Here is a 25,366-nt window from a genome sequence, read left to right on the forward strand (position 1 = left end):
CTCCGGTTTTTCCATTCACATTTAGAATCAACATCACGCGTTTAAAGTATTTGGCCGCTCTACATTTCCATGTGATAAGCCGCTTCGTTGAGCTCTCGTATATGGCCAGAACGCTTCTAAAAAATATCTTTATAGCTCAGTGAGCCTAAATCTGGTAACATAAAACATTAGTTGATAGTTAAATAAAATAATAGTTAGGTCCCTAATCGTAGCACAAGAATCATCTTGACGATAGTTATCGTGACCCCGTGTTACAGACATACACAGACGTGTCGGACGCAGGCAATGCATTAGCACTTTCCCTTGGGAAAAAACGAGAGCGATATAGGTCGGAGGGCTTTACCTAGGAAGAAAAAAAAAGTCACGATATATACACGAAACAAATTTGAGTCAGCGCCAAGAGTTTAACCTCCTCCGACGTGGAGAGTTTCTCTCGTTCATCATCTGGAAAGCGTCGTCGTAGCCCAAGAGAGGGCTTTCATTGGGGCTCGGTGTTCCTTCCCACCCCCCTCCCCCTCGCATCAAATCGATGGCGCCTCTGGGCCCACATTCTCTGATAATGCGATGAGGGAGGGCGGTGACCCGACTGAGTTACCGTTTGGTAATAAAAGAGAATGAGGTAATGATCGCTCGTGGAATTATTCATTACCTCACCAAACAAATGACCACGCTTCCATCAGCTAGTTTAGAAATTGCGCTCTTACCCGTGCGAGGCATAACCCCAATTTCCGTGATAAATAAAATAAAATTAACGTGAATTGCTGTTATTCACCGCTAGCAGCGCCTCGGCTGAATCTGCACTTGAATGAGGAAGATTTGTAGCGGGTGGCATTTGCTGGAATTTACTTTTATTCAATTATGCAAGCCCATCAAATATTCATCAGACTCTCCCAGGCTCTCATTAAATGAAGTCTGACATCCAAAATGGAACACTCGGAGAGAGAGAAAAAGAGAGAAAATATATATATATTCTCTCCGCGTCCTCTCTATGCTTTCGAATCACTCCGCACGCACCCTAGCCCCGACAGCCGGCACTCACGCCACGGAGGGTGTGGGAGCTTCACCATCGCATCGTCGACCTTATTCCGCTTCGCTCCTCGCCCTTATGGGCCGCGTGAGGTCTGCTGATCGATTCCTTCACCGATATCCCCTTGCACCCGCTCTGTCCGCTCTCTCTCTCTGTCCGTCACTGCCTCTTGCAGCCGAGAGGGCCTCCATCCCCGGCGTCCGTTCAGATCTTGGTCTCAATCTTTTTCTCACATCACCTTCCGTCCTCCTGCGGCCGGTCACCACTCATCCTGGTCACGTGTCCGCATTGTTTCTTGAATGCAAAGGCGCAGCTCTGAAATTGCTTGATCGCGTCACTGCTGGCATAACTTTCTCCACGAGAGGGAGCTCTTCAAGCTCTCTGTAGAGGTCATTTCGGCCAACTCTTCCTACCCCGGCTAGGCGTCTTGGAAAAGGTGCAAGTACCCCACGCTTTAGCACCACCGCACTCGACCTGCCGATCGACTCGCTGCGGTACGCAACCATTAAATACTGCCGGGTGGACAGGGAGGGCTTTAAGAAATCTGCCCCATTGTTTCAACTGCTGCTCCACAGGGAAATCGAACCGGTTTGACCTCTGGATTGCAAGCCCGGCGCGCTACCCGCTGCACCACGGCAGCGAAACGCGGCCGTTGCGTGAGCGCGAGGTCGCTCGAGATAACGCGGCGCTGACTGACAATTCTATTACGCGGAATCGCCTCTCGCAATCGCGGCATCTTGACGCACATCGGCCTCCGATCGCATCTCCGATGTCGGCGCTTCGTGCGCGCGGCGCCACAAAACGCAACGGAGAGGGCCGCAAGCAAACCGCCGCGAGTTTGCGCCGAACACAAAAGACAAAGATCCCCCGTGTAGCCTTCGACAAGCCGGTCGGGGCAAGTGCTGTTCGTGAGCGCTAATGAAGGCCGGCACAGCGCATGACAGGCGTGGTGTGAGTCACACCACGCCCGGCCACCTTTGCTCTAATTTATATTTGCATTATTTGCTGTTAATTTATTTCATTGGTTTTGAATTTTGTCACTTTACTGAACCAGGTCACTCTTGCGAATGAGACTCATCCTGGTCTCGAGACTCCTCGCCTGCTTCAACAGAGTAAACTTGAACACTGTAATGGGGTAGTGGTCACCCCAAAAGAATTGGTTGCATCAGGGACCCCAAAAATATTTTCTGCTTCGGGACTCCCAATTTTGATGGCAGCTACCACTGACTGCGCCGCTGCCTTGAGGCGCGGCTACATTTCGACCCTCTATAAAATGTTGTTGATTGTCGTCCAGGTTGCTGACGTAAGCTTGTGAAGAAATAAATCAAGTTGCTTTTACTCGTTTGTTAGCAGCTCCTCGCTCGTCGAGGGTTAGTGCCCAACACGTGTGAAAAAAGAGAACTTTATAGCTCATCGGATTCCTCCAGCATGAATAAATATGCCGATTCTTGTAGCAGGCAAACTGTAACATCGTGGTTTTAACAATTCGGGAAAACGTTGTGCGGTTAAATTTTCGTCGACGGTGTGTACTGTGCTTTCTGCGTTTCCGTGTGGACCGATGACCTTCATCTAACATCTACAGGGTCCTGCCGCGTGGTGTGATGCCCTCCTTCGCGACTGACGTGCAGCGGCAAGGCCCCAGGTTCGGAATTGTAGGAAACAATCTCAGTGGTCGCGAGCGATGGCAGACGAACGCTCCTCCTCCGTGCCGTTCGGTGGCCGATTCATCCCGCCACCTTCCAACTCTCCCCTCTCCATTGGTCGCGGGAGTGCAGTGCGGCAGCAGACAACCTGCCCACCCACGCACCCAGGCCCACCGACCCACCCACCCGGACCCACCCTGACCCACCGACCCACCCACCCACGCACCCACACCCACCCACGCACCCACCCCTGACCCACCGACCCACCCACGCCTCCACCCCTGACCCACCGACCCACCCACCCCTAACCCACCGACCCACCCACGCACCCACCCGGGCCCACCGACCCACCCACGCACCCACCCCTGACCCACCCACGCACCCATAACTGACCCACCGACCCACCCACGCACCCACCCCTGACCCACCGACCCACCCACGCACCCACCCCTGACCCACCCACGCACCCACCCCTGACCCACCGACCCATCCACGCACCCACCCCTGACCCACCGACCCACCCACGCACCCACCCGGACCCACCGACCCACCCACGCACCCACCCACGCACCCACCCCTGACCCACCCACCCTTGACTCACCGACCCACCCCTGACCCACCGACCCACCCACCCGGACCCACCGACCCACCCACGCATTCACCCCTGACCCACCCACCCTTGACCCACCGACCCACCCACGCACCCACCCTTGACCCACCGAACCACCCACGCACTCACCCCTGACCCACCCACCCTTGACCCACCGACCCACCCACGCACCCACCCTTGACCCACCGACCCACCCACGCACCCACCCTTGACCCACCGACCCACCCACGCACCCACCCCTGACCCACCGACCCACCCACGCACCCACCCCTGACTCACCGACCCACCCACGCACCCACCCGGACCTACCGACCCACCCACGCACCCACCCCTGACCCACCCACCCTTGACCCACCGACCCACCCCTGACCCACCGACCCACCCACGCACCCACCCTGACCCACCGACCCACCCACGCACCAACCCTTGACCCACCGACCCACCCACGCACCAACCCCTGACCCACCGACCCACCCACGCACCCACCCGGGCCCACCGTGAACTTTTGGCTCGCTGCGCCGCGAAGATCGAGCCAGCTCGAACTCGACCACCGTGGAGTGACACCGGTGAGGCAGCACTGGGAATGGTTCGCACACATCGGAGCTGGCCGCTGCGATCACGTTTAATTAGCAAACAAAGTGCGCGTAGCCTCATTGACACATGTCACCCCCCTCCTTCCCCCCTCCCCCGCTCCAAAACCCCCCACACTCCCTCCCATCAAGCCCGGATCATCCGGAGCAAGACTGCGCCAATCCGTTCCGTGTTTTTTGTTGTGCCCTGAGTTCAGCGGCGTGAAGCGCCGAGAAACGCGGAGGGGTGGAGTGTCCCACAGGCGTCACATTGGGTCAGGATCCCCGTCCTTAGCGAGGGGGGGGGGGCAAGGGGGGGCGAGGGGGGGGCGAGGGGTGGGGGTGGTGGGGGTGGAGGGCTGCGTGGAGCAGCACTCACTTGTCTGTGGGGACATTGTCATTCTCCTCCACGTGCAGACTGCGTCTCAGCCGCTTCACCTCCTCCTGCACGCACGCACGCAAAGACAAAGATCACCCGCATAGCCTTTAGCGGACTGTTGGGGCAAGTGTTGTTCGCGAGCAGCAAACTACGAAGGCCCGACACGGCACACGAAAGCGGCGGTGCGGCCAGAACCACGCCCGGCCGCCTTTGTCTCCCCAGTGATGACGTTCACCCAAGGCTGAGCCGACCTAGGGGAGGTCAGGGTCCGGTTCAGATATTTGCCACTGGGATTGATCGTGATCGGGAATCGAACTCGAGTAAGCAACCGCGCACAACCCTCCCGTGAGACTCAGTGGGGCTCTCTTTCTCTCTCGAGACGGGCCTACGTGCGGTTGAACTTCTTTCGCGCCGTACGTAGACAACCGCGCCAATCGCAGGTGACGGGGAAGGTCACACACAAACTAAACACGCAACAACAACAACGAGCACAGATCTCAAGGGCATCGAGGGCCAACATCGGAGGCACCGGGGCTGAAGATGTTCGTGAAACCAGGGGGTGTTTGTCGTGAAACGGCGTCAGCGTCACGCCTCTATACCTGAGCGTGCCTGCAAGACTTGCAGGGTGCTTCAAAATACAAAGATGTGAACGCTTCTGAGAAGTTTGCAACAATTACCACTAGCAATGTGCCTTCCGGGGGCCTCTGGAGACCACCTAGAGAGGATTCCAGGCACGCGTTGGCAATGGTGGCGAGCAAGTGGAGACTCGATTTGAAGCTTTGCTGACTGCAAGGATTCATACTTTTTTTTTTCGGTAAAGTCACGGAGGTAAAACAATCAATAAAATAAAATAAATGAAGGGAAATAATAAAATAATAAAAATAAAACATAATAAAATAATTCTCACGACGTTTCGGCCACAACGCAAGCAGCCGTCCTCAGGTGAAGAACAGGGCTGTCGGAAAGACAGCGTCTAAATGAACACCACCAAGCTTGGCAGCGTATATTTAAGCTGGGTTGGAGGGGGAAGAGCGCCTTGACAAAGGACGCTGTCTTTCCGACAGCCTTGTTCTTCATCTGAGGACGGCTGCTTGTGTTGTGGCCGAAACGTCGTGAGAATTATTATATTATGTTTAATTTTTATTATTTTATTATTTCCCTTCTACGTGACTTTACCGAAAGAACCAAGAAGATGAATCTCTGCAGTCACGAAAGCTTTAAATCGAAATTTAAAATAAATGAAAACAACTAAATTAAATCACGACGTTTCGGAGGCAACACAAGCTTCCTTCATCAGGTGTAAAAAAGGCACAGCAAAATAACTCCTCTTACCCTATGTAACAATGTCTCATCACAAACAACTCTCGCTACCGTTATTCTGCTGTGCCTTTTTTACACCTGATGAAGGAAGCTTGTGTTGCCTCCGAAACGTCGTGATTTAATTTAGTTGTTTTCATTTATTATTATTTTATTGATTGTTTTACCTACGTGACTTGACCGAACAAAAACAAAGAGTATAAGTGGAGACTCTTTAGACTTTTTGAAGCTATTAACATTACATTTGTTTTCTCGGTAAAGTCACGTAGAAGGGAAGATAATTATTATATTATATTATTTATATTATGTTTTATTTTTATTATTTTATTATTTCCCTTCTACGTGACTTTACCGAAAGAACAAAGAAGATGAATCCCTGCAGTCACGAAAGCTTTAAATCGAAAAATTACATTTGTTATCACGTCAAAGTGTTATTGTTCTTATTGTCCGTTCTTTTTCCATTCAAAACGATAGTCCCATATAAGTGTTGACACTTTTTTGAAGCGCCCTGTGTGTATATATATATAACCTTCAACGATGCGATACCAACATTTCACTTTCTCAATATCAGCTTCCCTTAACGCTTTAAACGTCCCAAGGCATTTTCTATTTTATCGGCGCCGTGGGTTTTTTTCCCCTGCTCGCAAATAGTACGGACGCGTTTTAAAGATGCGAGTGAAGATTTCTGAATCGGTAATTTCGGCTGCGGTTCGGTCAACGGAAGGTCGCCTGGCCACGTGCTCTCTACGTCATCGCAACGTCACGTGACGCACGACGTCACAGAGGCAATACGACGACTCCCAACGACGACGTTGGTGCGTGCACGTGCGTCGAACTTCACTCGCACCGTACGTCGCGAACGGGGCTCACCGGAGGTGCGCATGACGGTGATCGGTTTCGTTTCATGGCTTTTGCGGCGGGGCACCGCGTCGACTACGGCCATGACAGTGCACACAATGATTGCGTCATGGCATTTAAAAAAATTATATTTGTCGATTTAAAGCTTTCATGACTGCAGGGATTTATCTTCTTGGTTCTTTCGGTAAAGTCACGTAGAATGGAAATAATAAAATAATAAAAATAAAACATAATAAAATAATTCTCACGACGTTTCGGCCACAACGCAAGCAGGTCTGTCAGAAAGACAGCATTCAGACGCTGTCTTTTTGACAGACCTGTTCTTCACCTGAGGACGGCTGCTTGCGTTGTGGCCGAAACGTCGTGAGAATTATTTTATTATGTTTTATTTTTATTATTATATTATTTCCATTCTACGTGACTTTACCAAAAGAACCAATAAGATATATTTGTCGACTTAAGGTTTGTACAGGGTGCTCCAGATGTCTTGTGACCCCCCGATTAAGTTGACCCCGAACATGTTTTCTTTTCCCCCTTCCCTTTGCATGTTAATTTCCGTTTTAAATAAACCTTGCTTACAAAAAAAGTTACCTTTTAGAGAATGAAATGGTGGTCGGCCACAAGACATCGGGACCATCCTGTCCATTCAAAATGGGAGTACGCTCAAAAAGGTTTGGGTGAATCGAGCGTAGTGAAGGTCTTCGCTTGACGCTTTCTTGTCCCAGGCCTTCCTTTAAATTGGGAAGCCACTGGAGCAATGCACTTGTAAATCGCCTCGAGTGAAAACTCATTTCTTTAGAGCTGCTTGTGTTGTCCTTCCATCGCGCGCCTCCGATTAGCACGGTCGGCTACGCACAGTGCATAAGGAGTTCAACACACGTGGGCTCGATAGCGACGCTGACGCCTGCTGTATATTTGGAGTTTCCATGTCACTCTTACGGTGGCCGCGTGGAGTTTTTTCTCCGGGTCCTCCGGCTGTTCCCTCTACGCGTATAAGCATGCGCTGTATGTACGTAGGTTGCATTCCTTTCGCACAGTAGGTGGCCAAGCGTGCTAATTGGAAGTGCGGTATATCTTCTTGGTTCTTTCGGTAAAGTCACGTAGAAGGGAAGTAATACAATAATAAAAATAAAACATAATAAAACAATTCTCACGACGTTTCGGCCACAACGCAAGCAGCCGTCCTCAGGTGAAAACCAGGTCTGTCGAGGCGACAGCGTCTGAGGACGGCTGCTTGCGTTGTGGCCGAAACGTCGTGAGAATTGTTTCATTATGTTTTATTTTTATTATTTTATTACTTCCCTTCTACGTGACTTTACCGAAAGAACCAAGAGGAGGAATGCCTGCAGTCACGAAAGCTTTAAATCGAAAAAAAGTGCGGTATAGTTTAGAATATTTCGCTGCTATAACATTTCCATATGGTAAGCCACTTCGTTGAGCAATCATTCGTTACAGGCTCGCTTGTGAAAAAGAACTGCGTGGCTCAGCGTGCCTTACCTGGTGAAATTAAAATAGTCAGATCGCGTGAATATATAAATGTGTCGTTAAACCCGCCACCACCCGACACAGCCAATTAGTAAGGGTTGGCTGTCAGATGTGGCTGTCGCCTGATGAAGCTTGTCGACTTTATTGGCGAAACGTCGGACTCAGATTGTAAATGTTGTGGCTTGGCTCTCCAACACACCGGTGTGCTGTACTAGTGACGAATTGGCACGTTTTGTTTACGTGACCAACCCTTACTAGTTGGCTGTGTCTGGTGGTGGCGGGTTTAACGACACATTCATATTTTTACGCGATCTAACCCCGAAAAAACTCCTGTATTATCAATGATATTGGTCACGAAAGTGTACGTGTTAAACTAAAATAGCTTAGTTTAGTGCCCACTGTTAATTCTTCAATATTAAACCTATTAATAATGTACAGCTCCCTTGTCAATTCACTGCTGGATGAAGGCCTCCCCACGCCGTGTCGGATATGGGGGGTGGGGGGGGGGCGTTGTTTGACCATACTTCACCACGCCGGCCAGTGCTGGTTGGTGGAGGTAAGCTCGCAGGACCGGTGCTGATATCGCATGTCACTGATGTTAGCCGTGACCAGAGCGTAGCCGTGCATCGTCAGTATCCAGGAATTGAACTCAGTGCGCCAACTATTGTACCACCGCTCCACCAGTATATACATAAATGAACAATAACATTCCTGGATTAAAAACACACCCAGTCCAAATATTTACCAAATTCTCATGCCATATTTTTTTCCCCCACACGTTAGTTTCACTGCATCTCATTTCACTCTCACGCGCACTTTGGAAACCGCAGCGTATTTATGTCAGGATCTCTTTGCATTTCCCCAACTTGAGACGAAAAACGAAACGTAAATAGATCACAGGCGGAAGAAATATACGGCTACGTGCAGGAACAAATAACAGAAACGTTTGCGGAGGAGGTGGGGGCGGGGGAGAGACTCTGCACTCCTCCGATACCGATCGGGGCCACGTGGTGGGGTGATGGAAGGTCACGTGTCAAGCGCGCGTTACCGCGGCCGCGACCTTTCGTCCGGAGGTCACCGTAACGACCGGTGGTGGGATTAGCCGTAAAGGGGGCGCGCATCCCAGGCCCGGCCGTCTCACTGCTACCACCTCCAAGGGCATCGGTCGGTCGGACCAGACGCGCGCCGCACAAGAGACCTGGAACGGCCCAGTGACATGGCGAGACAAAAGCGGTGTCACGCGGCTTGTCGCCAGAGCGTTTCGTGGCCTCTGAATCCAGGGGCAGCAAGGGTCGCCCTGGTTGAACACCGCGGGTGTAATTCACCATCAAAATACACGCCGACTGCTTCACGGTGGACGAAAACAAATGCCGTGGACACTTTATTCGAAAAAACACGAGTCAAAGCCATGGAGACCCAGCGCCATTGTCCAGGTTGAAATGTGAACAAATGATTCGTATTCTTGGTTCTTTCGGTAAAGTCACGTAGAAGGGGAAAAAAATATATAAATATATTATTTTATTATTTCCCTTCTAATAATATAAATAAATAAATATTTCCCCTTCTAATTAGTTTATTATTTCCCTTCTACGTGACTTTACCAAAAGAACCAAGAATGTGAATCCCTGCAGTCACGAAAGCTTTAAATCAAGATTTAAATGATTAGTAAATTACAGAATTTGAAATCACAGCAGTGGTCGCCCTCGTCTTGCATAATCTCAGCAGGACCCTCCTGAAAGTGTCTTGAGACTCACTAAGGCTATCCTGGGTAAAGAAACAAAAGTGCACTCGTAACAATAGTGCCGTTGTAGTATGATCATGCAGGCCTTAATAGGTGCTGCCTCACAGCCCTTGCCTCAGCAGTTTGCCTGGCTACATGCAAATGATACAAAACTCATCTTCGAGCGAGTTCAATATCCCAGTCATTGTTAGCATCGGTAACAAGTGGTGCTCAGAATTAATAATTCGCCGTGCCACTCGTCAATATTACTAGCAGCGCAGTGTGAGTCACTTTTTTTGTTCCGTATCAGAACTTGTCCTGCACCTCCACTAGGTTCACTCGGCCGTAATTCACGGGCAACATCCGCAGTCAGTCGATCGGCAGTTTTGCTTGTAGTGGGGTAAAGTGTGGGGATCTCTCCCCCTCCACACCTTTCCTCCTTGCGAGAAGAGTGGGTTGCACGCGCCTCGAGAGGGGCTCTCCCGGGCCCCCTCTAGCGGCTACCCTTCTACCAGCAGTGGCTTCAGAGCGCAGCCTGCAGGGGCTGCGCTTTGACCTGCACGTGATTGAGCAACTGTCGTGTCCATGGGGGTGCGGCGAGGGGGGGGGCACAGCGCCCATTCAAGGTTTAGAGAGCCCTGATTCATGTCCTCGGGGTCATCTTATGAAATGCGATGAATATTTCTTCTCTCTCTCAAAGACAAAGATCCTCCGTGCAGACATTAACAGGCTGTAGGGGCAAGCGCTGTTAGCGAGTCCCTATGAAGGCCGGCACGGTACACGAGGGAGTGGGTGGCCAGCATCACGCCCGGCCGCCTTTGTCTCCCCAGTGGCGATGTTTACACACCGCTACACCAGGACCGGTTCAGACAATCGCCACTGGTGTTAGTGGCGGTGAGCGGGAATCGAACTCGGGTCGCCGGGTTCGTAGCGCAGCGCTCACCGCTCTCCCCCCCCCCCCCCCCGTTCTCTCTCACACGCACATCTCACCTCTCTGTCTTCTAACCCCCTGGCAAGACCCCCCCCCCCAACCTCCCCCCCCACCTTCCCCCCCCCCACCGCCCCCCCCACCGCCCCCACCGCAGCGAGTGAAGTGACAGCCGTGGAGGGTTTAGCCCCTGACTTACGCCCCCCTACACTTGACAGAGAACAGCGGCTAAAAGGTCACTCCATTTCCAGGAGCAGCTGGACAGATTTACACCGTGCTTGAGTGATCCGATAAAGTCCGAAGCGATTTCCCACCCCCCCCCACCACCACCACCCGCTACTCCACACATCCCTCCCTCCTTCCCGGCCCAAACGTCGATTTAATTTACGGCATCCTCTCCCCGCCGTGGTGTCCGCGTGTGTTTAAAAATTAAAATCCTTTCCGCTATCCGCCCATAAATAAACCTCCCCCAACCCCCACGCCCCAACCAACCGGACCCCCCCCCCCCCCCACGACAACAATAAACTCCGCCGACATCGATGGGCACGCGCGCACTGAACGTAGCTTCGGGGGGGGGGGGGGGTCTGTGAGCGCCGAAGGGGGTCCCGTGCGTGACGAACCCGCACGGAGGGCGACTGCTTCGGACGTCGGCGACGGCTCTGGCCTGTCGCCCGTCATTATCAGGCTCTAGACGAGATAACTGCGCGGTGTGTCATCATTGTTGTATTATTGTTTTATCATCATCAGCAGCAGCAGCATCAACAGCAGCAGCATGCATTGATCACCGTCTGCGCGGTGCCTCAAAAAAAGTGATCTGCCCTCGAAAAACCTCTCTCGCTCTCTCTCTCTCTCGCAAGCCACTGGAGGAAAGTGTCTTCCTCCTCACGTGGCCCGAGGCTTGGGAACGACGACGATGATGATGATGATTTAATAGAGGCTGGCACGGTCGCTGGCGTCAATGCGATGTGACCCGCATGCGCACCTTGCCAGCGCTCCATTCTCCTGCGGCACGACGAGCGGCGTCGATTCGCCCGATTAGAATGTCGCGAAGAGCGAGAGTGTCCACGCCGTCCGGGAGCATCCTGCCACTCAGGGCACTGTGCGAGTGAGTGTGTGAGTGAGTGAGTGTGTGAGTGTGTGTGTGAGTGTGTGAGTATGTGAGTGAGTGAGTGGGTGAGTGAGTGTGTGTGTGAGTATGTGAGTGAGTGAGTGGGTGAATGTGTGAGTGTGCGAGTGAGTGTGCGAGTGTGTGTGTGTGTGAGTGTGTGAGTGAGTGTGTGTGTGAGTGTGTGTGTGAGTGTGTGTGTGAGTGTGTGTGTGAGTATGTGAGTGAGTGAGTGGGTGAGTGAGTGTGTGAGTGTGTGTGTGGGTGAGTGTGTGAGTGTGTGTGTATGTGAGTGAGTGAGTGGGTGAGTGAGTGTGTGAGTGTGTGTGTGGGTGAGTGTGTGAGTGTGTGTGTGAGTATGTGAGTGAGTGAGTGGGTGAGTGAGTGTGTGAGTGTGTGTGTGAGTGTGTGTGTGAGTATGTGAGTGAGTGAGTGGGTGAGTGAGTGTGTGAGTGTGTGTGTGGGTGAGTGTGTGAGTGTGTGAGTGTGTGTGCGAGTGAGTGTGTGAGTGAGTGTGTGTGTGAGTGTATGTGTGAGTATGTGAGTGAGTGAGTGGGTGAGTGAGTGTGTGTGTGGGTGAGTGTGTGAGTGTGTGAGTGTGTGTGCGAGTGAGTGTGTGAGTGAGTGTGTGTGTGAGTGTGTGTGTGAGTATGTGAGTGAGTGAGTGGGTGAGTGAGTGTGTGAGTGGGTGAGTGAGTGAGTATGTGAGTGACTGGGTGAGTGAGTGTGTGAGTGGGTGAGTGAGTGAGTGGGTGAGTGAATGAGTGTTTGAGTGAGTGTGTGAGAGTGAGTGTGTGAGTGAGTATGTGAGTGAGTGAGTGGGTGAGTGAGTGTGTGTGTGAGTGAGTGAGTGAGTGGGCGATTGAGTGAGTGAGTGGGTGAGTGAGTGTTTGAGTGTGTGAGTGGGTGAGTGGGTGAGTGTGAGTGTGTGTGAGTGAGTATGTGAGTGAGTGAGTGGGTGAGTAAGTGTGTGAGTGAGTGTGTGAGTGAGTGAGTGTGTGATTGGGTGTGTGAGTGTTTGAGTGAGTGAGTGTGGGAGTGAGTGTGGGTGAGTAAGTGTGTGAGTGAGTGTGTGAGTGAGTGTGTGTGTGAGTGTGTGTGTGAGTATGTGAGTGAGTGAGTGGGTGAGTGAGTGTGTGAGTGGGTGAGTGAGTGAGTATGTGAGTGAGTGGGTGAGTGAGTGTGTGAGTGGGTGAGTGAGTGAGTGAGTGAGTGAGTGGGTGAGTGAGTGAGTGTTTGAGTGAGTGTGTGAGAGTGAGTGTGTGAGTGTGTGAGTGAGCATGTGAGTGAGTGAGTGAGTGGGTGAGTGAGTGTGTGTGTGAGTGGGTGAGTGAGTGAGTGAGTGGGCGATTGAGTGAGTGAGTGGGTGAGTGAGTGTTTGAGTGTGTGAGTGGGTGAGTGGGTGAGTGTGTGAGTGGGTGAGTGTGAGTGTGTGTGAGTGAGTATGTGAGTGAGTGAGTGGGTGAGTAAGTGTGTGAGTGAGTGTGTGAGTGAGTGAGTGTGTGATTGGGTGTGTGAGTGTTTGAGTGAGTGAGTGTGGGAGTGAGTGTGGGTGAGTAAGTGTGTGAGTGAGTGTGTGAGTGAGTGTGTGTGTGAGTGTGTGTGAGTATGTGAGTGAGTGGGTGAGTGAGTGTGTGAGTGGGTGAGTGAGTGAGTATGTGAGTGAGTGGGTGAGTGAGTGTGTGAGTGGGTGAGTGAGTGAGTGGGTGAGTGAGTGAGTGTTTGAGTGAGTGTGTGAGAGTGAGTGTGTGAGTGTGTGAGTGAGTGTGTGAGTGAGTGAGTGGGTGAGTGAGTGTGTGTGTGAGTGGGTGAGTGAGTGAGTGGGCGATTGAGTGAGTGAGTGGGTGAGTGAGTGTTTGAGTGTGTGAGTGGGTGAGTGTGTGAGTGGGTGAGTGTGAGTGTGTGTGAGTGAGTATGTGAGTGAGTGAGTGGGTGAGTAAGTGTGTGAGTGAGTGAGTGTGTGATTGGGTGTGTGAGTGTTTGAGTGAGTGCGTGTGGGAGTGAGTGTGGGTGAGTAAGTGTGTGAGTGAGTGTGTGAGTGAGTGGGTGTGTGAGTGTTTGAGTGAGTGAGTGTGTGAGTGAGTGTGTGAGTGAGTGAGTGGGTGAGTGAGTGTGTGAGTGTGTGTGCTTGAGTGTGTGAGTGTGTGAGTGAGTGTGTGAGTGAGTGTGTGAGTGAGTGTGTGAGTGAGTGTGTGAGTGTGTGAGTGGATGAGTGTGTTGGTGAGTGTAAGTGAGTGTGTGAGTGAGAGAGTATGTGAGTGAGTGAGTGAGTGGGTGAGTGAGTGTGTGAGTGAGTGTGTGAGTGTGTGAGTGTGTGAGTGAGTGTGTGAGTGAGTGTGTGTGAGTGTGTGTGTGAGTGAGTGTGTGAGTGTGTGTGTGAGTGAGTGAGTGTGTGAGTGAGTGTGTGTGTGAGTGAGTGAGTCTGTGAGTGAGTGTGTGAGTGAGTCTGTGAGTGAGTGTGTGTGTGTGTGAGTGTGTGTGTGAGTGAGTGTGTGAGTGAGTGAGTGTGAGTGTGTAAGTGAGTGAATGTGTGAGTGAGTGTGTGAGTGAGTGTGTGTGTGAGTATGTGAGTGAGTGTGTGTGAGTGTGTGTGAGTGTGTGTGAGTGAGTGTGTGAGTGAGTGAGTGTGTGACTCCTGTTCTGGCGTTTGAAACAAATTCCCCCCCCGCCTCTGTACGCCCACCGGTATCCAGGGTGGGGTATAAAGGAGCTCGTTCACAGCACTTGCCCCAACAGTCTATTCAGGCGATATGGGGGATCAGTGTCTCTGTACGTGCGTATATGGAGAGCGGTGGTGCAGCGATTAGCGCACTGCACTACGAGTTCGGTTCCCGCTCACGGCCAACACCGGTGACGATTATATCAGCTGGTTCTGAGCCTCCCCTAGGTCGACTCAGCCTCAAATGAGTACCTGGTGGGGGTGTGTGTAAACATCGCCACCATGGAGACAAAGGCGGCCGGGCGTAGTTGCTGTCCGCCCGCTCGCCCGCTCGTGTGCTGCTACTCGCTAACAGCACTTGCCCCAATAGTCCGCGAAGGCTATACTAGGAGCTGGGATCTGCGTCGTTGTGTGTGTGCGCGCGCGCGCGCGCCACGCACAGTTCACACGAGGACAGGGAGCACGAGAGCGCCTCTCCCCCTGGGAACACGGCAGGGATTCTCCTCGACATGAGCACGAAACCGCGGAGTAACCCCCCCCCACCCACCCCCACCCCCCCCACCCCCCCCCCCACCACTCCCTCTAGGCTTCATCGTGACTCATTCCTGACCTAGCTGCTCCGATATACGAGTTCACATTTTTTTTCTCAAATTGTTTTATTTCATATCCCAATAATGCTCCTTTCTGGCGGACGTGAAAGCCACGAATGAAAGGCGACGGGTAATGCTGCGATCGTACAGGAAAAGCCCCCCCCCCCCGCCCGCCCCCTCGTCTCTAGGCCTCGCCGCGGTCATGCATTCGAATGCTAAGAAGAGGGCGACTTTATGTAGCCCATTGGCTTCTGCAACAGCTCCGATAAATCACGCCACGATCTGCCGACGCCTATGAGTAACATGCGGGCGGCGGGCTGCGTAAATACACATTTGCAGGGACGCGTATGGGGTACACGACCCGGCTGACGGTCGAGCATGGCGACCGAGTGGCAGCCAAGAGGTGGAATGGGTCAGAGCACCTCCACTGGGGAGATGGAGCGATTGAAGCAGCTCGTGGGCCGGTGCCATGTGGATTGTTACATTTGTGGGAGCCGTTGTGCAGCGGTCAGCACTCTGCGCTACGAACCTGGCGACCCGAGTTCGATTCGCGCTCACGGCCAACACCGGTGACGTTTATCTGAGCTGGTCCTGAGCCTCCCCTAGGTCAACTCGGTCTCAAATGAGTTCCTGCGGCGGTGTGTAAACATCGTCACTTTGAAGACAAAGGCGGCCGGGCGTGGTGCTGGCCATCCACCCCCTCGTGTGCCGTGCCGGCTTTTATAGGTGATCGCTAACAGCACTTGCCTCAACGGTTTGTTAAAGGCTATAGGGGGGATCTTTGTCTTTGGGCCATGTACATGGCCAGATTCAGCATGACGAGGACCCAGGGCATCTCGCTGCGGTGGCGAGATGTTGACTACCTCGCCTGGTATACATGCGGCCGTGGGTTCGATCCCGGACCCTGACGCCTGCTGTATATTTGGAGTTGGCGTGTCTCTCTCCACGCGGTCGCGTTGATTTTTCTCCGGATCCCCCCGTTTTCCCCACCTCCACGTTTGGAATCAACGTTAGCTTTCAGAGAGCATTTGACTGCTATACATTTACCCGTGCTATAAATCACTTCGTTGAGCTATAAATTAACGATAGCCAGGTCGCTTCTGAAAAAACAGCGCTGCCATAGCTCAGTGGGCCTGACCTGGTTAAAAAATGTAAAAATGTAAAAATATTTTCCGTTGAATAGTAAAAAACGCGTGCATTCTCCCGCGTGCTAACGCATCCGCGAGTTTATTGCGGGGGCCCTTGAGCGATGGGAGACGCATCCCAGATCCCTCGCGGGAACGGCGGTGGCGACGTCGTGCCCGTCGCATCGCTGCTCTGGCTCTGCAGCCCGCGACTGTTCTTACCGAAAGACGAAGGATGCATAATGCATGAGCCAACAGTTGGCCTTTTTATAGTCTCTCGCGGAGCACGGCGTTGGCTTTATTATGCCACAAAGACAAAGATTCTCTCCCCCCCCCCCACCCTCCGTGTAGCCTTTAGCAGGCTGTTGGGGCAAGTGCTGTTGGTGAGCAGCTATGAAGGCAGGAACGGCACACGAATGGAGTGGGGTGACCAACACCACGCCCGGCCGCCTTTGTCTCCCGAGCGGCGATGCTTACACACCGGACCAGGTACTCGTTTGAGGCTGAGTCGACCTAGGGGGTGGGCGGAGATGTCCATGAACCGGTTCAGATATTCGCCGCCACTGTGACTTATTGGTCGTGAGTGGAGATTGAACTCGGGTGGCCGGGTTCGTGAGCGCAGGGGGGTGGGAGGGGGGCGCTAACCTCTGCGCCACCACTCCCCACTTATTATGCCTCACGCGCGCGCCACGCGCACGCGCGCGCGCACACGTGCACGCGCACACCGGTGAGCGCGAACATTAATATGCCAACTTTAATCTCTCGAAACGAGTTCAGCCTCCGTCGGTGAGCGACGCTCACGGGCTTGGGCCGATGTAAATAAACACCCCGGTGCGTACCGGGTAAATCTCTGTAGCCATCAACACGACGACGAAGGCTGGGACCCTCATGAAGATAGATGGATAGTCGGGTTAGAGGCAGGAGTGGTGGCGATGCGTTGGCGAAATGTTTACTCCCTCGCCTGGTATGCAAGAAGCACGTGGGTTCGATTCCGACCCCTGACGCCTGCTGTATATTTCGAGTTTGCGTGTCTCTCTCTCTCTCTCCCCGTGGTCGTATGGAATTTTCTCCGGGCCCTCCGGGTTTTCCCTCCGCATTTAGAAACGCGCGTTTAGAGAATTGTCCTGCTGTACATTTCCACGTGATGAGCCACTTCGTTGAGCTGTCATTTGTGGCCAGGTCGCTTCTGAAAAAGAGCTACATAGCTCAGTGGGCCTGACCTGGTAAAATAAAAACAGTTGAGTTTAGTTTTAACTACGAACCGAGTGATATCCAAACCTGCCCCGGCCTCCCCCCCCCCCACCCCCAACTCACGAACCCACACTGATCAGTGTGGTGAAGTATGGTCAAATACCCCCACGACTGCACAGTAATATGGGAGTCATTAATACAGCAGTGGACCTACTAATATCACGTAGCTCCAATATAAACGTGATATGTGCAGCTGTGATGTTGTCATCATTTTATCATATATTTTTGTTCAGATTTAAAAGCAATACAGAGATATTAAGCTTAATGAGTTCAGGGTTATTGCTAAGCTACAGGGCATTTGTGCTTGGCCTATCTACACCTGTGTGTCTGTGTGCACATTTGTGTCACGTGGGAGCGGTGGCACAGTGGTTAGCGCGCCGCGCCACGAACCCGGCGAGCCGAGATCGATCTCCCGCTCACGGCCAGCACCGGTGACGATTATCTGAACACGGTCCTGGGCCTCCGCTAAGTCGACTCAGCCTCAAACGAGTACCCGGTGCGATGTGTAAACACTGACGCTACCCACCCTCTCGTGTGCAGTTCCGGCCTTCAAAGATGCTTTGCTAACAGCACTTGCCCCAACAGTGTGTCGAAGGCTATACGGGGGATCTTTGCATTTGTTTGCTTTCGCGCGTGAATGCATTCGTTTGTGTACCCGTGTGTGTATGTGTTTATCGTGAGGTGTAAAGACCACATTCATTCTGACAAAACGCTGCTTGTGCCGAAGATGTTTCTCCTCGTTTGCAGTTGACAGATGTTTGCAAATTGTGGCATTTAAATCTTGCAGCTGTGGGATTTTTACTTCTCACATATTCACGTGAAGGAGCTGTTTCAACTTCCTACGCACGCATCTATTCATCCCCCCCCCACCCCCGTTTAGTTATCTTCCTTCGCGTAATTCACGACTCAATGCGTACTTTTAGACGAGACATGCGCTCAATTGGAGTTTCGATTTAAACAACAAACACACTGCACACGCGCGCGCGCAAGGTAGTGAACCGAATGAATATGTCACAAAGTTCCACCTTCACACACAGACACTGACATTCATTAAGTGGTTCAATCCGGCCCCACCACCACCACCCCTCCTCCCCTTGCGACGTACACGGCTTAGCACGTTGGGCGGTGAATCAGCCACGGGAAGCTATTAATTGACCCCGGGCAAGACAGCGACTTCAAATTAACGGCGAGGGTTTTTGCCAATGTCACGCACGTGACGCGTTTCAGCCGGCGAAATAACAGCAACTTGTTATCGCCGCTTAACAGGCCTTGTAAGTCCACTCGCCAACAGCGGGCTGATAACCACAGCTTCATTACAATGCAGACATTATTAAATAGAGCGCACCGGATTGTAACCCCCGTTTACGCACGGCTCTGGCGCGGGTGGGTGTGCGTGTGTGTCGCTCACAGCACTTGCCCCAGCAGTCTACTAAGGCGATACGGGGGTTTCTTTCTCTTTGTACGTGCGTATGTGTACGTGCGTATGTGTACGTGCGTATGTGTACGTGCGTATGTGTACGTGCGTATGTGTACGTGCGTATGTGTACGTGCGTATGTGGGGAGCGGTGGTACAGCGGTTAGCGCTACGCTGCGCTACGCAGCTGGCCACCCGACTTCGATTCCCGCTCACGGCCAACACCAGTGACGATTATCTGAGCTAGTCCTGGGCCTTCCCTAGGTCGACTCAGCCTCAAATGAGTACCTGGTGCGGGGTGTAAGAAACATCGCCACTGGGGAGACAAAGGCGGCCGTGCGCGGTGCTGGGCATCCCCCCCCTCCCCCCGTGTGTCATTCTGGCCTCCATAGGTGCTCGCTAACAGCACTTGCCCCAACAGTCTTTTACAGGCTATACAAGGGATCTTTGTCTTTGTGTGTGTCTGTGCCTGTTTTCGCTAACAGTGCTTGCCCCAACAGTCTGTTGAGGCTACACGGGGCACCTGTGTCTTTGCCTTTGTTCTCCCTTTGCCGCTTGCCTCTGTCAGCTCGGGGAGTGGTGGTGAGGCGCAGCGCTCTCGCCGCGTGTTGCAGAGAATTTCCCGGTTCGAATCCGGAAGGCCGCGCTGGTTATTACCACCGGCTAAATTACTGGTTCTTTACCTGGGGTGCACGCACCCCCTGGTGGTGCGTGATTACCTTTTGGGAGGGTGCGAGACGCGGCTGGTTTTTTTTTTAAGATAAATTATCGAAAGACAAATTTAAGCACGGATACGTGGCACAACTACTTTGTTTCATCAACCAAATGTATTTACTAACATTCACTTTTTAACGATTGTAAACCAAAGGGGTGCAAGGCTGCAGTAAAAGTTAATAATCACTGGTGTATGAACGCTGTGTTAAACACAGCTAAGCAATGGACCTTAAAGATCCCCTGACGTGACTCGAAAATTAGAAGGCCATGATGTGCCGGGCCCGTCCAAATAATGTCAGTTTCCAATTGTGAGTAACTTAATTGCAATGTTGATTTGAAGCTTTCGTGACTGCAGGAATCCATACCCTTTGGTTTTTTCGGTAAAGTCACGTAGGTAGAAATAAAATAAAATAAAAAAATCACGACGTCTGGATCGCAACACAAGCAATCATCATCAGGTGGAACAACCACAGCAAGAAAATGCTGAAGTGATTTGTTTTAATTGCAATTGTACGCAGCAAAAGTCTCCCCAGGGAAAGGGAGGTGTGGACCGCCACTACCCAACACGCTGCCGCCACGACCCTCACCAGGACAAGCGGACTGAGAAAAGAAGGAACGGACATTAGCCAAGAATGCTCCTTCGTCTATCAAACGCAGCACCTTCCATCATGACAGCCTTGCGCTATGCGAGTGGCGTGAAAACCAAATGTGCTCTATCATTAATTGATATTACTAGGAGAAAGAAATAAGATAACCCCTTAATATCCGCTCAGACAAAAGACCATTCATACATTTTAAGTAATGGGAAATGATTCTAGATTTGAAGCTTTCGTGACTGTTTTTTTCGGAAAAGTCACGTAGGTTAAAAAAGAAAACAGCAAAATTACTGTATCACTTGATACAGTAATTTTGCTGTGACGTTTCCACCTGAAGACGGAGGCTTGTGTTGCCTCCGAAACGTCGTGATTTTATTTATTTGTTTTCTTTTTTAACCTAATTGGAAATGCTTGAGAAGAATCCCTTTAAACACATGTAGAACGTTACAGACATTTCAAGATCATGCATTTGGCCTGCGTGCAAAGGCCGGAAGGGGTTTTTTTGGCAGCTGGCGCGTAAAGTGTAACCCCCCCCCCCCCCACACGCACAACGAGATGCATCTAGCGCGGTGTAAATGCCAAGGCAGTATCAGTTGAGCATTTCGGCTGAGATAAACGTCCACGTGGTAAGCCACTTCGTTGGGCTATCAGATGTGGACAGGTCGCTTCTTAGCAAAACGAGCTATATCGCTCAGTGGGCCTGACCTGGTAAAATACAAACAGAAAGTTGAGTTTATTAGCAATTGCTCTGGTTCCAGGCTAATTAGAGTTTACTTTACCAGTTCTAGAACTGATGACCAGAGGGGTGCTCGGTAAAGAATGCGATCGAGGCAAGGTGGAGAAGCGGGGGAGGGGGGGTGGGGCGTGAGTGTTACGTTGGCTGTGAGTGAGATGTGTTTGGGTGAAGCTCTCTCTGTACGAGTTGTCTGAATTGATTGCCGTAGAACAGGGGTGGGGAACGTCCGGCCCGCGGGCCGTATGAGGCCCGCGAAATCATTTGGGTCTGGCCCTGCCAAGGCAACCGCAGGCGGGACTCGACATTCAATACATCTAGGAGCAAACCTGGAAAAGCAGTTGCGAGTAGCAACCGCATCAATACACCACGCGCCTCGCCAAAGAGAAGCAGTTCCAGCCATCGCATTAGGGGCGAGTTCATTAAATGTTTGACCAAATATTACAGACAAATTTTTAAGTTGATAATTTTGTATGGCCCACGAATGATGTTACAAATATCCAAATGGCCCTTGGCAGGAAAAAGGTTCCCTACCCCTGCCGTAGAAGGTCCCGCTACTTTGAGCGAAACGTCGGACCGTCGTGCCCGAGCGACACGATGGCACAACCGCGCTTCCACGCTCACGGCCGGTGACCAACGTGCAACTTGTGGCTGATTTTGTTTGTTTGTCTGTCAGTGTTCCATTGTGAACAGCGCAAAACATTCCCGCAAGCAGCCGTGACCGCGGAATTGCAAGCGGTGTCACCGGGAGACGCTTCCCCCGTGGCAGCCGCGGTCGGCGATCTGTCGCATATCGCCAAGTGTGGGCCGCGCGAGCGCCCGAATTGATTGCGTCTGTTTTGTCGCACGAGTAATTGGCTTCATTAGTCACGCCTCGAGCAGGGCTCGCGTGGGGGAGGGGCGGGGGGAGTCGAGGGTGGATGGGGGGGGAGATGGTGGGGGGAGGGTGAATAGGAGGAGGTGGAGGAGGGTGGATGGGGTAGTGGGTGGAAGGGATGGTGAGGGGGAGTGGGTGGATGGGGGTGGGTGGGTGTAATGGTGGGAGGGAGGATGGGGGGAGGATGGGGGAAGAGTGGATGGGGGAAGGGTGGATGGGGGGAAGATGGATGGGGGGGAGGGTGGATGGGGGGGAGGGTGGATGGGGGGAGGGTGGATGGAGGGGAGGGTGGGTGGGGGGAGGGTGAATGGGGGAGGGTAGATGGGGGAAGGGTGGATGTGGGTGGGTGGATGGATGGGGGAGGGTGGATGAGGGAGGATCGGGGCTTGCGTTACGCTCGGACATCCGACGTCTGTGACTCTTCCGCGCGTCCTCGAGTGGCTGCTGCTGCTGCTGCTGCGCCTGGCGCGTGGATGTTGAAGGTGCCAGGGGCAGTGTCCGTGCAGCCGGCTCCCCTTATCGCCCCTCCGGACGACGAACCACCCCAACCAAATGACAATCGGCAAAAAAGAAGCTAAAAAGCAAATAAGCTGCCGTGGAGGTGGCAGGGCGAGGCGGTGCGCGCCGTTAATTGGGGTCGCAAAGGTCGCGGTCGAGGAGGCGAAGGGATTCCCTGCCGCGAATTTTAATGTAATTCCGTTTCTTATTTAAGCAAGGCGACGTTTCCCATTGAGATACCGCTTATCTCCTTTGCTCGAAGGAAGCCTTTAGGAAATTGTGGTGGTCGGACGCGGACAGCAGCAATTGATGGTTGTTTGTTTGAAGTGTGTTTTGTTGGTAAGGCCATTAATTTATGCATCTCCGATGAGCACGGTGTGTCACACTTAAGCGGGTTGCGTTTTCGCTACGTTGTCTCCGCCCGAAGAAGGACGCTTGTGTTGCGCCCGAAACGTCGTGATTTTATTGATTTTATTTTTTACCTACGTGACTTTAGCGAAAAAACCAAAGAGTACACATTCACGCCATGAATCAGACGGCGTGATGCATTATTGTTATTATTACGGGGTTTGGTTTAACCTGATAAGATAAAAGAAGTGTCTTGTTTTATTGGTATTTTTTTGTGATTTTTTTTTATCGTTCCTATACGTTGCACTCTTATCGTGTTGATGCATTGTTTGTTGTTTCAACGTTCTGACCCGCCCCTACTGGACATACACAGCTGTCAACCCAATCTAGAGCTTACGTTTTCGTGACTGCAGTGATCCACACTCTTTGGTTCTTTCGGAAAAGTTACGTCGGTATAAAATAAATGTAAATTTTTTAAAATAAAAATGATTTTTTTTTTATATTTGATTTATTTTATTTAACTTTTTTTTTATTTCTTTTATTTTTTATTTCACTTTTATTTCATTTTTTTGGTATAAAATAAAGTACATTTAAATTAATAAAACAAAATATTGATTTATTTTATAAATAAAAATAGAATACAAATAATATAATTGATTTATTTTATATTTTATTTTAATTTTATTCATTATTCATCATTTTTTTATACCTACGTGAATTTACCGAAAGAACCAAAGCTGTCAACCCGGAGGGTTCACCCCGTATTCTTGTACAGCGAAATGACGTTTAAGATCCATACGGGCGTGCGGCCGTTTCAATACGGGCAAATATAACAATCGTCTGCGTGTTTGTGTGTTTGTGTGTCTCCCTTGTGACGGGACTTTGTAGGGTGAACGTTGGGATTTATAAGGGCATGGAGTGACCGATAGGGTCTGAGTTGGTCTGTGATAAGGTAGGGCACTGATAAGGGGTTGACAGCTATGGACATCTGCGAACAAGAAAGCTTTATAGCTCATCGGATTCCTCCAGTATAAACACATATTCTGATTCTGATGAACGTGTTGTTGTTTGTTGTTGTTGCAGTAATAACCAGGGCGCCTCTGAGCCTCGTCAACGCACTCTCGGTTGTGCAACAAGATGACGTCACACAGCAGAGGACGCGTGACGTCACCCCAGAGCTGTGGCGCGCGTGCTGTATGACGTCATTGCCTCGGCCGAAGATCCAAGCGTCGAGTGCGGGTTTTTACCTTGACAGGTTTTGGGCGGCTAAGGGGCCGTCCATAAATGACGTCACGCGATTTTGGATGATTTTTGACCCCCCCCCCCCCTTCGTCACACGGCGTCACAAAAAGTCAGACCCCACCTCAAATATGACGTCACAAAGCTCTGCTCCCCCCCAAAATAAAACATGCTTCAAATCGCTTTGAACTATTGTCATTGTAGCGCGTATTTAATGTGGCGCTGCACTCTGATGTTGTAGGAGAAAACATTTATTAATACGTCGATTTAATTAAGTAGAACGTGTTGTCTATATTTATTTAAAGTTGCGCATTTTGATGTGACGTCACATTTCTCAAACCCCCCCCCCCTCGTCACAAATGTCTGACCCCCCCCTCCCCCTAGGTGCGTGACGTCATTTATGGACGGCCCCTATGTGTTTCGCTCTCTCTCCCCGTGGTCGCGTGGATTTTTTTCCTCCGGGTCCTCCGGTTTTCCCCTTCACATTTAGAATCAACATCAGGCGTTCAAAGTATTTGGCCGCTCAACATTTCTCCACGTTATGATGAGCTACTTTCGTTGAGCCATCGTATGTGGCCAGGTGGCTTCTGTAAAATACCTATAAAGCTCTGGTAACATAAAAAAGTACAAAAACCCATTAGTTAGGTCCCTAATCGTAATACATCTTTGTACTACGACGTAATTTGCTTTGAATCATCTTTACGATGGTCATCATGACCCCGGTGTTACAGACACACTGACGGGCTGAGACAATGCATTAGCACTTTCAACCTTAGTTAGGAAACGTTAAGCATGGACCTTGGGTTCAAATGCAGATTTGAGACGCACGTGATTGAATTGAACAATTAATTTGGTGATGATGCGTTTTGCGGTGGTACTCAGTCACAACTTAGCAAAATCATTAACTACTATTAGGCAACCATTCGCACGCCGATTTAAACATTTGGCGCCAGGAAACATTTTGAAAATGTTATTCTTAGGGGCCGTCCATAAATAACGTCACGCGACTTTGGACGATTTTTGCCCCCCCCCCCTCGTTACACGGCGTCACAAACAGTCAGACCCCCCCCTCGAATATGACGTCACAAAGCTCTGCCCCCCCCCCCCAAAAACCATATTTCCATTTTGAAAATAAAACATGCTTCAAATCGCTTGAAACTGTTGTAGGAGAAAACATTTATTCAAAAGTCTATTTAATTAAGTAGAACGTGTTGTCTACATTTATTTAAAGTTGCGCATTTTGATGTGACGTCACATTTCTCAAACCCCACCCCTTCGTCACACAGCGTCACAAATGCCTGACCCCCCCCCCTAGGTGCGTGACGTCATTTATGGACGGCCCCTTATCCACTCTGTCTCCCTGGTCTCTATATGAATTTTCTGTGGAGAATGAAGGGCCATTGTCAAACTAAAAAACGTTGCCTGCATTATGTTATACGTGTTTCCTTAAAGCCTACACAGCGTTACAATGAACGTGTTAGAGTTGAAATCCGATTCTCAAGTGCAAGTGAATCGGTTGGTGGTTGATGGGTCCCAACAAACACCAAAAGAACCAACCCCCCAAAACCACTCGATTCCACATCGTTCACCCCTTTTAGCCGCGAAGAGCAGCAGCAGCAGCAGCAGCGCGAGGCGGCAATTGGAGTGGCTGCACCTTTAGCGCCCGTCTGGCTCCCTGCCCT

The 25,366-nt window shown here is 51.3% G+C and overlaps 1 protein-coding gene across 1 annotated transcript in view; it reads right to left on the bottom strand.

Moving 5' to 3' along the window:
- The window catches only part of LOC144734556 (uncharacterized), a 132,950-nt gene that overhangs the window by 25,224 nt on the left and 82,360 nt on the right, over positions 1 to 25,366 (bottom strand). Inside the window, exon 2 of the mRNA XM_078616803.1 lies at positions 4,229 to 4,293. Coding sequence (XP_078472929.1) covers positions 4,229 to 4,293 — 65 coding nt within the window. The remainder of the gene's footprint in view (positions 1 to 4,228; positions 4,294 to 25,366) is intronic.

The sequence above is a fragment of the Lampetra planeri genome, chromosome 51 (genome assembly GCF_965212315.1).
Source record: "Lampetra planeri chromosome 51, kcLamPlan1.2.h2, whole genome shotgun sequence".
Taxonomy (NCBI): domain Eukaryota; kingdom Metazoa; phylum Chordata; class Hyperoartia; order Petromyzontiformes; family Petromyzontidae; genus Lampetra; species Lampetra planeri.